The following is a 17,412-nucleotide window of genomic DNA, read 5'->3' on the forward strand; positions in this document are numbered from 1 at the left end:
AACTCAATATCTTAACGCATTACTTTCCATAAAAAGTAACTAAGTAACGTAATTAGCTACTTTTTTAGGGAGTAACTCAATATCGTAACGCATTACTTTCCATAAAAAGTAACTAAGTAACGTAATTACTTACTTTTTTACGGAGTAACTCAATATCGTAACGCACTACTTTCCATAAAAAGTAACTAAGTAATGTAATTAGTTACTTTTTTTAAGGAGTAACTCAATATCTTAACGCATTACTTTCCATAAAAAGTAACTAAGTAACGTAATTAGCTACTTTTTTAGGGAGTAACTCAATATCGTAACGCATTACTTTTCAAAGTAACTTTCCCAACACTGGTTGTTGAACAAATGCATTGGAGAACTAGATCATATATTTATCTGACATCTTTATCCAAAGTGACCTCCATTCTCCGCTGGTGGAACCTGAGATTATGCATGATTGTGATTCATGAATCAGACACAGAGTTGGAAACTCTTAAACTCATAAATCTTTATGCTCCGTAACAGCATCAGAGGAGATAGATGCTGTTCAGTGTGAACTCACCTGCTTCAGCCATCTGTAGACGTGCGTGAAGAACCTGCAGAGAGAAATCTCGAGATACGGAGCCAATGCCATCCGCTTGCAGGACGCTCAGTGCTTCTAATGGAAACTCCAACAGCATCCGGTCCGCGAGAATCAGCACAGACTCACCAGCATCTGCAAAAAACAGATGCATTTACATTTAAATCCAAAGCCTATAAATGATGCAACAAATTGATTGAGATGAACTGCGTGTGGGTTCAGTGAGTTTCTGCGTGTGTTTGAGCTCATGGGTAGTTTTGCATGTTTTGATGAGAGCAGCAGACATGCTAAAGATGGGCTGGATCTTGATCAATATTTCAGCCCTAAAGCACTACAGATGTCAGGTTTGATCTCCATATCAAACATCTTCTTCTGTGCACATATCAATATAAACTCATGGTGATACGCTCTCGCACAAAGCAGAGAAACATCTGACAGTGGGAGAAGAGATAGAAGGGACATTCTGGCAAAAGAAAACAAATCTGATGACTAGAGAGAAGTGAGAGATGAATGTAAAATCATGCTAGAATCATGCTAGCAGCATGCTAGTAACTGACTAATCATGCTAACAACATGCTAGTAACATGCTAATTATGGTAACAAGCTAACAACATGCTGATCAAGATAAAATCATGCAAGTAACATAATCATGCTAGTAACTTGCAAATTATGTTAAAAACATGTTAGCAACATGCTAATAACCTGCTAATCATGCTAGTAACATGCTAATTGTGCTAGAATCATGTTAACAACATGCTAGTTTCATGGTACTCATGATAGAAGCATGCTAGTAACTGACTAATCATGCTAACAACATGCTAGTAACATGCTAATTATGGTAACAAGCTAACAACATGCTGATCAAGATAAAATCATGCAAGTAACATGCTAATCATTCTAGTAACTTGCAAATGATGTTAAAAACATGTTAGCAGCATGCTAATAACCTGTTAATCATGCTAGTAACATGCTAATCGTGCTAGAATCATGTTAACAACATGTTAGTTTCATGGTACTCATGATAGAAGCATGCTAGTAACATGCTAGTAGCTTGACAATCATGCTAACATGCTAGAATCATGCTAACAACATGCTAGTAGCTTGACAATCACGTTCACATGCTAGTAACATGCTAATTATGTTAGAATCATGCTAGCAACATGCTAGTAACATGGTAAAAAAATGCCAGCAACATGATAGTAACTGACTATTAATGCTAACATGCTAGTAACATGTTAAGTATGGTAACAACATGTTAACAACATGCTGATCATGCAAACAACATGTTACTAACTTGCAAATTATGTTAAAACATGCTAATTACATGCTAATCATGATAAAATCATGCTAATAACATGCTAATCATGCTAGAAACAGGCTAGCAACAAGCTAGTAAAATGCTAATCGTGATAAAACCATGCAAGCTAAATGCTACTAGAATCATGTTAACAACACGCTAGTAATTTGCTAATTATGCTAGTGACATACTAATAATGCTAGCAACATGTTAATAACTTGCTAATCATGCTAACAACATGCTAGTAACTTACTAATCATGCTAACAACATGCTAGTTACTTATTAACCATGGCAATAACATGCTAGTAAAATGCTAATCATGCTAGAAACGTGTTAACAACATGCTAGTAACTTGTTAATCATGCTAGCAACATGCTAATCATGCTAACAATATGCTAGTAACTTACTAATCATACCAACAACATGCTAGTGACATGCTACTCATCTTCGAAACATGATAGTAACAAGCTAATAAATTACTAATCATGCTAACATGCTAGTAGCATGCTAATCATGTTAGAAACATGCTAATTGTGTTAGAATCATGCTACCAACATGTTAGTAACATGCTAGCAACTTGCAAATGATGCTAAAAACATGCACTAGCTTTTAAAACTACTTTAAACTTCAAACGTCAAACACTTAATTAGCCTTTTTCACACTTCCGTGTTTCTGGCTTCCGGATTGGCGCTTGCAGGGTAAAAGTTTTTCCGGTGACAGCAGCGGCCGCACTTAACACGAGTTCGGGAATCAAAGTCTATTTTTACAAAATAGATACTATGATACTATGATATATACCGGGTTTTACTCTAAAAATAGCAAAAAAAATTTCAAAAACTTTGTGTCAGCTTCTGGTCATCACAAATATTATGTTAATTTAATTATGAATGTTAGCACTTATAATACAGTACAGTTTTGAGTTTTGCCACTCTGTCTATTTGGTGCTGGCTGTGCATTATGACTCTTCACGTCATTTTTTTTCGCAATTATTAATATTGTTAGGGCCCGAGCCCAAAAGGGCGAAGGCCCTATTGTTCTTCTAAGGGTTCTTATTTTTTTTTTTTTTTTTTTTATTTTTTTTTCAACCGTTGGGGCACTTTTGGGGGCCTTAACATACTCAAAAACTCTTGAAAATTTGCACACATGTCGGAATCTGCCGTCGTCCGGACGCCACAGAGGCTGGGACCCGGGCGTGGTTCAGGGCCTCTACAGCGCCCCCTGGAACACAGTTTGAAAACTTGATGTACTGCGCACACATACTTGCACGTATTGATATGAAACTCGGTACACATATAGATCTCACTGAGCCAAACAACTTTTGTACTCTATGTCATGGGCTGAACGCAACAGGAAGTGAGATATTTAGGGCTGTTTAAAAAGCGCATGCTCTGGAATTTAACGTACTCCTCCCAGGGTTTCCATAGGATTGTCACCAAACTCGGTCAGCATGATCTCAAGACATTGGGGACGCTAAATTGCGAGGGGATTTTTGATATCTCGAACGGTTTGGCCGTGGCAAGGCGACAAAGTTATGGCGAGAAATGAGAAACAGGAAGTGTCTAATTACTGTTGCACACATTGCTTGATTCTTATGAAACTTCACCAGTTTGTTTGTTGTATGATGCCGATTCCATAAATGTGACACTTATGAGTCAAAGTTATAGCGCCACCAACTGGCAGCAGGAAGCGTGTCATTTTCAAAATCCTTTGAAATCAGCCTCTTAATTTTACTTGATTTTCTTCAAACTTCATCAAAATAATGTCAAAACACGGCCGATGAGAATATGTAAAGGGGTCGATGATAAATCAAATACTGTTGCCATGGCAACGCGTCAAACTTTAAAATTTGATTCCTGTCTTTTCGAGGCAGATAACATGCTTAGAATTTCATGAAACTCAACACACACGTCAATATTAATGATAGTTAGACACTGGCAAAAGGTCATAAATGGGCGTGGAGCAGGCACTCTATAGCGCCATCTTTTGACAAAAGTTGGGGGGTTAGTTTATCCTACAGTCACCAAACTCTGTACATATATTGTTCTCATCAATCTGGACAACTTTCTAAATCAAACTCATTAGCTAAGACCAACAGAAAGCCGGCTATTTTGATTTGAAGGTGGATTTTTGGAAAAATCAGGCTGTAAACAAATTCACACTCCTTCTAAGAACAATAAGGTATTCACACCAAACTTTTTTAACATGAAGAGAAGATTCTGAAGATGTTAAATTGCGAGCGGATTTTGGATATCTCGAACGGTGTTGACGTGGTGATTTTTTAAAGATGTAGTAAAAAACATAACCCTAATTTTTTATATCTTTAAAGTGCAGCATCCAAACTCTTTAAAACTTTTTTCACACAGAGATCTAATCATTCTGAGCAAGTGCTGGAAATATAAATTTTATACAAGCTTCAATGAATTAAAGAAAATTAAAAAAATAACTCAGAAACCTGCTGTCACTCTGGTGAATGTCTCTACAGTATGTGTGTGCGTTCAGTCAGGCACAGAGAAGCTCATTATTGCAGGGGGGAGGGGTGAGAGGCAGAGAGGGTGACAGAGTAGAGAGCCATCCTACAGACCATCTTTGAACAAAAAATGCATGTACTGTATGTAGTGTAATTACATAAATATGTCTGATCTTTGAGAGTCTGATATTTTGAGAAAATATAAAGGGTCACTAAGTCTTTCATTGTTCGTATTTTGCAGTTGTTGTTTTTTATTTATTTTTTACTTAACTGTACCATGAACTTGTCCTATTCAGTCACATAGCAAAAGATTTAAAAATACAACTTTTTAGCATGATCAATTTATCTTCATTGATAGACAATATTTACATAGTGTTATTTATTGATTATAAAATAATAATAATAAAAAATTAAGACAGACTTTGACAACAAAACAAACGTTACTGTTATCTCTTCAAAACATCTGAAAACCATAATTTTAAGATCAGTTATATATATATATATATATATATATATATATATATATATATATATATATATATATCACCCCGTTAAAATACTCAACTTGATTTTTAAAGATATTTTGAAAGAATGAAGCGTTTATAGAGCACTTTATTGTGTATTGCTGTACACCCACATGAACTGTGTTCATGTTCATGTTAATTCACAGTACATAAACTTTATATGAATACTTTTTTTAGCTTAATATTAATTAACATTAATAAATGCTATTTATTTATTGGTCATGTTAACTGATATAGTTAATTTTAACAAATGAAACTGGATGGCAACATTTTATATTTTGTGTGTATGTGTCTGTGTGTTGATTTTAAAGTGTAACCCTTTCAATTCTGTAAACTTAAAATCCAAACTAGCAGATGGTTACTGTGAATGCATGTGCCAACTGGGCACCGTCTTCCTTATTGATTCTTAGTTACGACAACAATTGATTTTATACAAAAATATATTATACAAAAATTGTACAGATAGGTAACAATGACATTTAAGCAGAAGTGGTGGATATAAAGGAAGCAATAATAACATTTTGCTATCATCATGAATTACATGTTCTTATTTGTAGCATACTGGTTCACAGTTGGCATCTATCTGAAGTCCTTGCATTGATTGCATTTAATTAAATCAACATTATATTTGGTCAGTCTGATCTTGAGGCCTTAGAGATGTTAAATTGTGAAGATCTTGAGTTTTCATTAAAGGGCATGTCCGTGGTGGCCTGACAAAGTTTGATGTTTCTGCATAGACATAGAAGTGGTTATAACTTAGCCTGAAAATGTCTGATCTGCCACAAAATTCACAGGTTTGGTAAGAGTCCTGGCCTGAAGACACCTAAAGACCAATATTCAGATATTATCATAGCGCCACCTGTTGGCAGCAGGATATCTCATATATTTCACTAACTCAAACACACCAAGGTCAATCTGCACCAAACTTCATATGTTTGATAATAGTGCTGGCCTGAACGCATCTACATGTCAATAATCAGTTATAGGCATAGCGCCACCAGCTGGCAGCAGCAATTTTGGCACATTTAAATGACTTATGACATATTTTTTCTATATTTACTGTATTAAAAGCATACTGCCCACCGATTGCTGTTTTCCTGAAGCCACCGGTCGGCGGTGAGCCCGGGTGCGAGGGCCCGTTCATCGCTGCTCGCAGCTTTAATTATTATTATTATTAAAGTAATATTGTATTTTCTACTTGCTCTCCTTTGCATTATTCATTTGACGGTGTAAATGTACGTTGCATAATGTGCCCAGGGATAAACATAATAAAATAATATAATACTAAACAAGACAAGACTCCGATTAATGGCTTTATTAGGGCCCGAGCACCGATGGTGTGAGGACCCTATTGGATCTGCTCCGTTTATTATTATTATTAGGGCCCGAGCACCGATGGTGTGAGGACCCTATTGGATCTGCTTCGTTTATTATTAGGGCCCGAGCACTACAGTGCGAGGACCCTATTGGAATTGCTCCGTTTATTAGGGCCCGAGCCCAAAAGGGCGAAGGCCCTATTGTTCTTCTAAGGATTCTTATTTTTTTTTTTTTTTTTTTTTTTTTGTTAACCTTCCGGGCACTTAAGGGGGTCTTAACATACTCAAAAACTCTTGAAAATTTGCACACATGTCGGAATCTGCGGCCATCAGGACGTCACAGAGGCTGGTACCGGGGCGTGGCAAGGGGACTCTACAGCGCCCCCTGGAATTTTGAGGGCCATATAGCACACATACTTGAACGTACACATATGAAACTCGGTACACATATAGAACTCATTGAGCTGAACAACTTTTGTACTCTATGTCATTTTCTCAATGCAACAGGAAGTGAGATATTTAGGGCTGTATAAAAAGCGCATGCTCTGGAATTTAACGTACTCCTCCCAGGATTTCCATACGATTGTCACCAAACTCGGTCAGCATGATCTCAAGACATTGGGGACGCTAAATTGCGAGGGGATTTTTGATATCTCGAACGGTTTGGCCGTGGCAAGGCGACAAAGTTATGGCGAGAAATGAGAAACAGGAAGTGTCTAATAACTGTTGCACACATTGCCTGATTCTGATGAAACTTCACCAGATTGTTCGTTGTATGATGCCGATTCCATAAATGTGACTATTATGAGTCAAAGTTATAGCGCCACCAACTGGTAGCAGGAAGCGTGTCATTTTCAAAATGCGTTGAAATTAGCCTCTTAATTTTACTTGATTTTCTTCAAACTTCAGCAAAATCATGTCAAAACACGGCCGATAAGAATATGTAAAGGGTACGATGATAAATCAAATGCTGTTGCCATGGCAACGTCTCAAACTTTAAAATTAGATTCCTGTCTTTTCGAGGCAGATAACATGCTTAGAATTTCATGAAACTCAACACACACATCAATATTAATGATAGTTAGACACTGGCAAAAGGTCATAAATGGGCGTGGAGCAGGCACTCTATAGCGCCATCTTTTGACAAAAGTTGGGGGGTTAGTTTTTCCTACAGTCACCAAACTCTGTACATATATTGTTCTCATCAATCTGGACAACTTTCTAAATTAAACTCATTAGCTAAGACCAACAGGAAGCCGGCTATTTTGATTTGAATGTGGATTTTTTGAAAAATCAGGTAGTAAACAAATTCACACTACTTCTAAGAACAACCAGCTGTTCACACCAAACTTTTTTAACATGGAGAGAAGATTCTGAAGATGTTAAATTGCGAGCAGTTTTGGGATATCTTGAACGGTGTTGACGTGGTGATTTTTTAAAGATGTATAACCGTCATTTTCTATATCTTTAAAGTGCAGCATCTTAACTATTTAAAACTTTTTTTCACACAGAGATCTTATCATTCTGAGCAAGTGCTGTAAATATCAATTTAATTCAAGCTTCTACGAATTAAAGAAAATTAAAAAAAGAAATCAGAAACCTGCTGTCACTCTGCCTTGAGTGTCTGTGTTCAGTCACCATTGAGTGACTGAAGAGAGACTGAAGGGGGAGGGGTGAAAGGGAGAGAGGGAGAGAGAGTAGAACATGCTGTCTTGCTAAAGACCATCTTTGAGGAAAAAATGCACATTGATGTTACATAAATATGTTTGATCTTTGAGAGTCTGATATTTTGAGAAAATATAAAGGGTCACTAAGTCTTTCATTGTTTGTATTTTGCAGTTGTTGTTTTTTTATTTATTTTTTACTGAACTGTACCATGAACTTGTCCTATTCAGTCACATAGCAAAAGATTAAGAAAAATGCAGCTTTTTATCATGAGCGATTTATCTTCATTGATAGACATTTATTTTCATAGTGTTATTTATTGAATATAAAATTTAAATTAACAATTTCAAGACAAACTTTGCTGTTATCTGTTCAAAACATCTGAAAATTATACCATTATACCATATATATATCGCCCCATTACAATATTAAACTTGATTTTTAAAGATATTTTGAAAGAAAGAAGCGTTTATAGAGCACTTTGTGTATTGCTGTACACCCACATGAACTGTGTTCATGTTCATGTTAATTCACAGTACATAAACTAATGTTAAAATATGTTATTTTACCATTAAATAATATATGAATACTTTTTTTAGGTTAATATTAATTAACATTAATAAATACTATTTAATTATTGTTCATGTTAACTAATATAGTTAATGTTAACAAATGACACTGGTTGGCAATTTTATATATTGTGCGTATGTGTCTGTGTGTTGATTTTAAAGTCTAACCCTTTCAATTCAGTAAACTTTAAATCCAAACTGGCTGAGGGTTACTGTGAATGCATGTGCCAACTGGGCACCGTTTTCCTAATTGATTCTTTCTTAGTTATGTAGCGCTTAAAAGTGATGTCTTATAACAGGAGTTACCTGCAAAGCAATATCCACACACAAATTGAATAGATAGGTAACGATGACATTTAAGCAGAAGTGGTGGACGTAAAGCAAGCAATAATAACATTTTGTTATCATCATGAATTACATGTTCTTATCATCATCCTCAGAATATTGGGAAAATGTTCCCTATATTGTGAACGGCTTTGGGATATCTTGAACGGTGTTGATGTGGTGATTTATGAAAGTAACAATAAAAAAGATGAAGTTATTTTCATATATCTTTAAATTGCATTATTCTAACTCATCAAAACTTTTTACATATAAAGAACAAGAAATTCTTAGGAAATACGTGTAGTTTCAAAATGTTATCATGCTCAGAGGCCCCAAAAACATTAAAAGTGTCATATAAATTTTTCAGATTAAAGCTCTAGTACCAGGGATGAACACTAGAGGTCCTCATAAGATAAGGAATCGTTTGACCTCTAATGCTATTTAGCTCATTGTCAGTGTATAAGAATGACAATAATCCATAGAATCAGTTGATATATACTGTACTGTCAGTGTAATTTTACATAATTATTTTGTATAGGTGCTTAAAGAGCATTAAAATCTTTTTTTTATCTTTTAAGGAAAAATTATATGATTTAAATACATATATACAATCTCACTGATAGAACAAAATATTTTATAAGTATGACACTATACTGCTCAGTTCACTTAATTAGAATGAGAAACAAATACAAAAAGGCCAAACAAATCAACTAAGTTAATATGTATTTATTTTTAATATATGTGTTTATAATTATTTCACAGATGCTTATAGATTATTAAAATACTATTTAAAAATGCTTGTAGACCATAAAACATGGTAACTATTTAAAATAGGGTCTCTTTTGTTAACAATGGTTAATGAACTAACAAACACGAACGAACAACGAACAGTATATTTGTAATCGATTTTCTTCAAACTTCATCAGAATAATGTAAAAACACTGCCGATGAGAGTCTGTAAAGGGCGTCCCTGATGCATCAAATGCTGTTGCCATGGCAAATAAATAAAACAAAAAATAAATTCAAATATTTGTTTCCTGTGTTTTTGAGGCAGATAGCGTGCATAGAATTTCATTTTCCATTTTCAATTTTCAATGATTTATTATATATTTAAAGTGCAGCATCCTTACTCTTTGAAACTTTTTTCCAAAAAAATAACGATTCATTCTGATCAAACACAGTACATTTCATAATTATACAAAACTCCACGAATGAAAGAAAATAAAAAAACATATCTGATCTCACTCTGCTCTGCACTCTTGTTTGTGTGGTAAGTGGCTGAGTGTAAGGAGGGGGGATGGGTGGTAAGAGAAAGAGTCAGAGAGGAGGAAAGACAGTTACGGTTAGTCCAAATGGTTACTGTGAATGCATGTGCCAACTGGGCACCGTTTTCCTGATGCTATCGGGATGGCGACTGCACAGTCGGCGAGGGCCCGGTCATCGCTGCTTGCAGCTTTAATTATTAGGGCCCGAGCCCAAAAGGGCGAAGGCCCTATTGTTCTTCTAAGGATTCTTTTTTTTTTTTTCAACCGTTGGGGCACTTTTGGGGGCCTTAACATACTCAAAAACTCTTGAAAATTTGCACACACGTTGGAATCTGCCGTCGTCCGGACGCCACAGAGGCTGGGACCCGGGCGTGGTTCAGGGCCTCTACAGCGCCCCCTGGAACACAGTTTGAAAACTTGATGTACTGCGCACACATACTTGCACGTATTGATATGAAACTCGGTACACATATAGTACTCATCGAGCTGAACAACTTTTGTACTCTATGTCATAGGCTCCACGCAACAGGAAGTGAGATATTTAGGGCTGTTTAAAAAGCGCATGCTCTGGAATTTAACGTACTCCTCCCAGGGTTTCCATAGGATTGTCACCAAACTCGGTCAGCATGATCTCAAGACATTGGGGATGCTAAATTGCGAGGGGATTTTTGATATCTCGAACGGTTTGGCCGTGGCAAGGCGACAAAATTATGGCGAGAAATGAGAAACAGGAAGTGTCTAATAACTGTTGCACACATTGCTTGATTCTGATGAAACTTCACCAGTTTGTTCGTTGTATGATGCCGATTACATAAATGTGACTATTATGAGTCAAAGTTATAGCGCCACCAACTGGGAGCAGGAAGTGTGTCATTTTCAAAATGCTTTGAAATTAGCCTCTTAATTTTACTCGATTTTCTTTAAACTTCATCAAAATCATGTCAAAACACGGCCGATAAGAATATGTAAAGGGGTCGAAGATAAATCGAATGCTGTTGCCATGGCAACGTGTCAAACTTTAAAATTAGATTCCTGTCTTTTCGAGGCAGATAACATGCTTAGAATTTCATGAAACTCAACAAACACATCAATATTAAGGATAGTTAGACACTGGCGAAAGGTCATAAATGGGCGTGGAGCAGGCACTCTATAGCGCCATCTTTTGACAAAAGTTGGGTGGTTAGTTTTTCCTACAGTCACCAAACTCTGTACATATATTGTTCTCATCAATCTGGACAACTTTCTAAATTAAACTTATTAGCTAAGACCAACAGGAAGCTGGCTATTTTGATTTGAATGTGGATTTTTGGAAAAATCAGGCTGTAAACAAATTCACACTACTTCTAAGAACAACAAGCTTTTCACACCAAACTTTTTTAACATGAAGAGAAGATTCTGAAGATGTTAAATTGCGAGCGGATTTGGGATATCTTGAACGGTGTTGACGTGGTGATTTTTTAAAGATATAGTAAAAAAGATGAGCGTAGTTTTTTTTATATCTTTAAAGTGCAGCATCCAAACTCTTTAAAACTTTTTTCACACAGAGATCTTATCATTCTGAGCAAGTGCTGTTAATATAAATTTTATACAAGCTTCTATGAATTAAAGAAAATTAAAAAAAAAAAATCAGAAACCTGCTGTCACCCAGCAGGCTGAATGTCATTATGTGTGTGTGTTCAGTCACCACAGAATGACAGTCTGAGTGAGAGAGTGCAGGGGGGAGGGGTGAAAGGGAGATAGAGAGAGTGAAACTGTTTTGCAATAGACCATCTTTGAGGAAGAAATACACACACACACACACACATATATATATATATATATATATATATATATATATATATATATATATATATATAGTGTAATCGACATAAATATGTCTGATCTTTGAGAGTCGGATATTTTGAGAAAATATAAAGGGTCACTAAGTCTTTCATTGTTTGTATTTTGCAGTTGTTGCAGTTTTTTTACTGAACTGTACCATGAACTTGTCCTATTCAGTCACATAGCAAAAGATTAAGAAAAATACAACTTTTTAGCATGAGCAATTTATCTTCATTGATAGACATTTATTTTCATTGTTAATTCAAATTTTATATTCAATAAATAAAACTATTTCAAGACAAACTTTGACAACAAAACAAACTTTGCTTTTATCTGTTCAAAACATCTGAAAATTGTACCATTTTAAGATGAGTTATATATATATATATATATCGCCCCGTTACAATACTCAACTTGATTTTTAAAGATATTTTGAAAGAATGAAGCGTTTATAGAGCACTTTATTGTGTATTGCTGTACACCCACATGAACTGTGTTCATGTTCATGTTAATTCACAGTACATAAACTAATGTTAAAAGATACTAATTTACCTTTAAACAATATATGAATACTTTTTTTTAGCTTAATATTAATTAACATTAATAAATGCTATTTAATTATTGTTCATGTTAACTAATATAGTTAATGTTAACAAATGAAACTGGATGGCAACATTTTATATATTGTGTGTATGTGTCTGTGTGTTGATTTTAAAGTGTAACCCTTTCAATTCTGTAAACTTTAAATCCAAACTGGCTGAGGGTTACTGTGAATGCATGTGCCAACTGGGCACCGTTTTCCTTATTGATTCTTAGTTATGTAGCGCTTAAGAGTGATGTCTTATAACAGGAGTCACCAGCAAAGCAATATCCACATACAAATTGTACAGATAGGTAACAATGACATTTAAGCAGAAGTGGTGGACGTAATGCAAGCAATAATAACATTTTGTTATCATCATGAATTGCATGTTCTTATCATCATCATCAGAATATAGGGAAAATGTAGCATATTGGTTCACAGTTGGCATTTATCTGAAGTCCTTGCAGGGGATTAGGTTTATAGCAAACTCCTTCTAGAGATTTAATGAAATCAACATTATATTTGATCAGTCTGTTCTAGAGGCCTTAGAGATGTTAAATTGTGAAGATCTTGAGTTTTCATTAAAGGGCGTGTCCGTGGCGGACTGACAAAGTTTGATGTTTCGCCATGGACATAGAAGTTGTTATAGCTTAGCCATAAAATGTCCGATCTGCCTCAAACTTCACAGGTTTGGTAAGAGGCCTGGCCTGAAGACACCTAAAGGCCAATATTCAGATATTATCATAGCGCCACCTGTTGGCAGCAGGATATATCATATCTTTCACTAACTCAAACATACCAAGGTCAATCTGCACCAAACTTCATTTGTTTGATAATAGTACTGGCCTGAACGCATCTACATGCCAATAATCAGTTATAGGCATAGCGCCACCAGCTGCCAGCGGGAAATTTGGCACATTTAAGTGACTTTGACATATTTCTCCTACATTTACTATATTAAAAGCATACTGCCCACCGTTTGCCATTTTCCTAAAGTCACCGGTCGGCGGTGAGCCCGGGTGCGAGGGCCCGTTCATCGCTGCTCGCAGCTTTAATTATTATTATTATTATTATTAGGGCCCGAGCACCGATGGTGTGAGGACCCTATTGAATCTGCTCCGTTTATTAGGGCCCGAGCACCGATGGTGTGAGGACCCTATTGGATCTGCTCCGTTTCTTATTAGGGGCCAAGCACCGAAGGTGCGAAGGCACCTATTGTATCCGTTAGAATTCTTATTATTATTATTATTCCGCCGCAAGTCTATGGCAGCCCATAGAACCGCTTGCGGGAAAGTTGTATAATTTGGCACACTAATAGTGGACCGTCCCAACATTAACCATAGCAAGTTTGGAGTCTCTAACTCAAACTCTCTAGCGCCACCACTTGTCCAAACTTTCACTTTCTTTTTGCTAATAACTTTTGAACCGTAAGCCATAAAATCAAAATTCCAATTTTCCCTGAATCCTTGGGTCATGCCGAGTCGAATGAACACCAAATTCCAAAAATCCTAAGGTTTAGTTTTTTTTTTATAATTTTTTGTTTATAAAACCTACTTTTTCGAACTCGTCCTAGACGGTTTGTCTGATTATCACCAAAATTGGCTCAAATCATCTTCAGCCCATGCAGGCAAAAAGTTATGGAATTCAAGTTGATTGGACAAACCGCACTCGAATAACGCGCTAATTAATTCTATGAAAAGCGTTCAAAAATGGAATTGAGGCCATATCTCCGCAATGCTTTGGAGTATTGAGACCAAAACTTGGTGTGTGTTATAACAAGCATAACCTGAGGCTACCTGCAGCGTTTCGTCACAGTGCCACCTAGTGGTCAGGAGATATAAAAAATGGCTATTTTTGCTTATAACTTCTCAGTGGTTTGACCAAAAATCTCAAAACTGGTCTTGTTAGATTCGGAGGAGCATGCCGAGTCGACCCATATCCAATTTTCCCATGTCAGCCATTTTGGGTGTCGGCCATTTTGAATTTAGCTTTAAAATGCTGTATCTTGAGAACGGATTAACGTATCGTTTCGACAATAATTACAAAAATGTTCGGCACCATGCCCTGAATGTACATAAAAATTTTGGGGCCAGCGCCACCTTGTGGTCAAAAGTTATACCGAAATTTCGAAAAATGCTAATAACTTCTGAAAAAAATGGCTTATTGTAATAAAAGTGATCTCAAAATATTCCTTGGGTCAGACCGAGAACATTGATACCAATTATGCCAAAATTGGCCTTACTTCCTGTTCGCCATTTTGATGAATGTAGAAAACCTACTTTTTCGAACTCCTCCTAGACCGTTAGTCTGATTTTCACCAAATTTGACTCGGATCATCTTCAGACCATGCTGACAAAAAGTTATGGATTTCGTGTCGATATTCGAAACCGTTTTCATTTAACGCATCAACGAATTTGCAGGTAAGATGCCAAAGCGCATCGGAAGCTGTATCTCTGCAAAGCTTTGAGATATTTGCACCAAATTTGGTATGTGGCATTATCACCTCACACTGATTACACCACATAAATTTGGTAGCAGCGCCACCTATTGGTCAAGAGTAATGAAGCATTCATTAACCATTAGTTTTTAAATGAACAAAAATGCTAATAACTGTAGATAGCATTAGCCTATTGTAATGAAACTGGTCTCAAAATATTCCTTGGGTCATGCTGACAACATAGATACCAATTATGCCACAGTTGGCCAAACTCCCTGTCCGCTATTTTGATTTATGTTGAAAACCTACTTTTTCGAACTAGTCCCTAGACCGTTTGTCCGATTTTCACCAAAATCGAGTCAGATCATCTTCAGACTGTGCTGACAAAAAGTTATGGATTTCATGATGATAGATGAAACCGTTTTCGTATAGCGCCTCTATAAATTTAAGGCTTTATGATAAAATGACTCTGAGGCTGTATTTCTGCAAAGCTTTGATATAAAGACACCAAACTTTGTGTGCACGTTTGTCACCTCACACTAAACACACCACATGGATTTGAGAACAGTGCCACCTGTTGGTCAAACGTAATAAGCATTAAATCATATCAGTAGGCGTTCTACATCATTTTTCTGTAATTTTCACTAAAATCCTCTTAAAATTGGTTCCTTTTCCTTATTGTTGCAGTTGGTCTGCTGTTCCTGCCATCCTTAGCTCCTCATTTTCCGCTTTGAGTGCTTGGCCCCGTAATTGCTGCTTGCAGCTATATTTAGGGCCCGAGCACCGATGGTGTGAGGACCCTATTGGATCTGCTCCGTTTCTTATTATTATTATTCTTATCCGGAATGAATCGCATTTTTGAGGGCCTAAACATACCCGAAAACTCATGAAACTTTGCACACACATCAAACCTGGCGAAAATGTACGTCTGATATGGGTTTCAGAGATGGGTGTGGCAAAATGGCTCGATAGCGCCACCTTTACACGTTCCGCGGTGTGCGCTTTCAGCTGTGATTCACGTACATGCACGAAAATCGGTACACTCATGTAACTCACCAATACCTACAAAAAAGCCTCTTGGGATAAAATCCAAAACCCAACTGGAAGTCGGTTATTATTAATTTTCTCAGCAAAATTTGTGTCATTTTTGCCATTTTCAGGCGTCATACTTGAACGAACTCCTCCTAAAGATTTATACGGTTCAACGCCAAATTTGGTAAGTCTAATCTAAAGCCCTTTGTGACGTTAAATTGCGAAGATCTAGAGTTTTCATCGGAGGGCGTGTCCGTGGCGGCCTGGCAAATTTCGATGTTTCGCCATGAAAAAGGAAGTTGCTATAACTCAGGCATAAAATGTCCGATCTGCCCCAAACTTCACATGTGTGATAACACTCCTGACCTGATTACATCTACATGTCCATATTCAGTTATAGTCATAGCGCCACCTGCTGGCAACAGGAAGTGTCATGCTGTACTCTGCAACAAACTCCTCCTAGAGATTTATACAGATCAACACCAAAATCGGTCAGTCTAATATAAAGGCTTTAGTGATGTTAAATTGTGAAGATCTTGAGTTTTCGTTGAAGGGCGTGTCCGTGGCGGCCTGACAAATTTCGAGGTCTCGCCATGGATATAAAACTTGTTATAACTCAGCCATAAAATGTCCGATTTGCCTCAAACTTCACATGTTCGATTAAAGTCCTGGCCTGAAAACATCTGAAAGCCAATATTCTGTTATAATCACAGCGCCACCTGTTGGTAACAGGAAATGACTTGTAGCAAACTCCTCCTACAGATTTAATGATATCAACATTAAATTTGGTCAGTCTGATCTAGAGGCCTTAGAGATGTTAAATTGTGAAGATCTTGAGTTAAAGGGCGTGTCTGTGGCGGCCTGACAAAGTTTGATGTTTCGCCGTGGATATAGAAGTTGTCATAACTCAGCCATAAAATGTCCGATCTGCCTCAAATTTCACAGGTTTGGTAAGAGTCCTGGCCTGAAGACCCCTAAAGGCCAATATTCAGATATTATCATAGCGCCACCTGTTGGCAGCAAATTATATCATATATACTAACTCAAACATACCAAAATCAATCTGCACCAAACTTCATATGTTTGATAATAGTGCTGGCCTGAACACATCTACATGCCAATAATCAGTTATAGGCATAGCGCCACCAGCTGGCAGCGGGAAATTTGGCACATTTAAGTGACTTATGACATATTTCTCCTATATTTACTGTATTAAAAGCATACTGCCCACCGTTTGCTGTTTTCCTAAAGCCACTGGTCGGCGGTGAGCCCGGGTGCGAGGGCCCGTTCATCGCTGCTTGCAGCTTTAATTATTATTATTCTTCTTCTCCGGAATGAATCGCATTTTTGAGGGCCTAAACATACCCGAAAACTCATGAAACTTTGCACACACATCAAACCTGGCGAAAATGTACGTCTGATATGGGGTTCAGAGATGGGTGTGGCAAAATGGCTCGATAGCGCCACCTTTACACGTTCCGCGGTGTGCGCTTTCAGTTGTGATTAACGTACATGCACGAAAATCGGTACACACATGTAACTC

The 17,412-nt window shown here is 36.8% G+C and overlaps 1 protein-coding gene across 1 annotated transcript in view; it reads right to left on the reverse strand.

Annotated features, from left to right (window-relative positions):
* Positions 1-367: 367 nt before the first annotated feature.
* The window catches only part of cfap46 (cilia and flagella associated protein 46), a 182,291-nt gene continuing 165,246 nt past the window's right edge, over positions 368-17,412 (reverse strand). The window contains exons 53-54 of the mRNA XM_073834516.1: positions 551-703; positions 368-429 (exon numbers count right to left, since the gene is read on the reverse strand). Coding sequence (XP_073690617.1) covers positions 368-429; positions 551-703 — 215 coding nt within the window. The remainder of the gene's footprint in view (positions 430-550; positions 704-17,412) is intronic.

Source organism: Garra rufa, chromosome 2, assembly GCF_049309525.1.
Source record: "Garra rufa chromosome 2, GarRuf1.0, whole genome shotgun sequence".
Classification (NCBI taxonomy): Eukaryota; Metazoa; Chordata; class Actinopteri; order Cypriniformes; family Cyprinidae; genus Garra; species Garra rufa.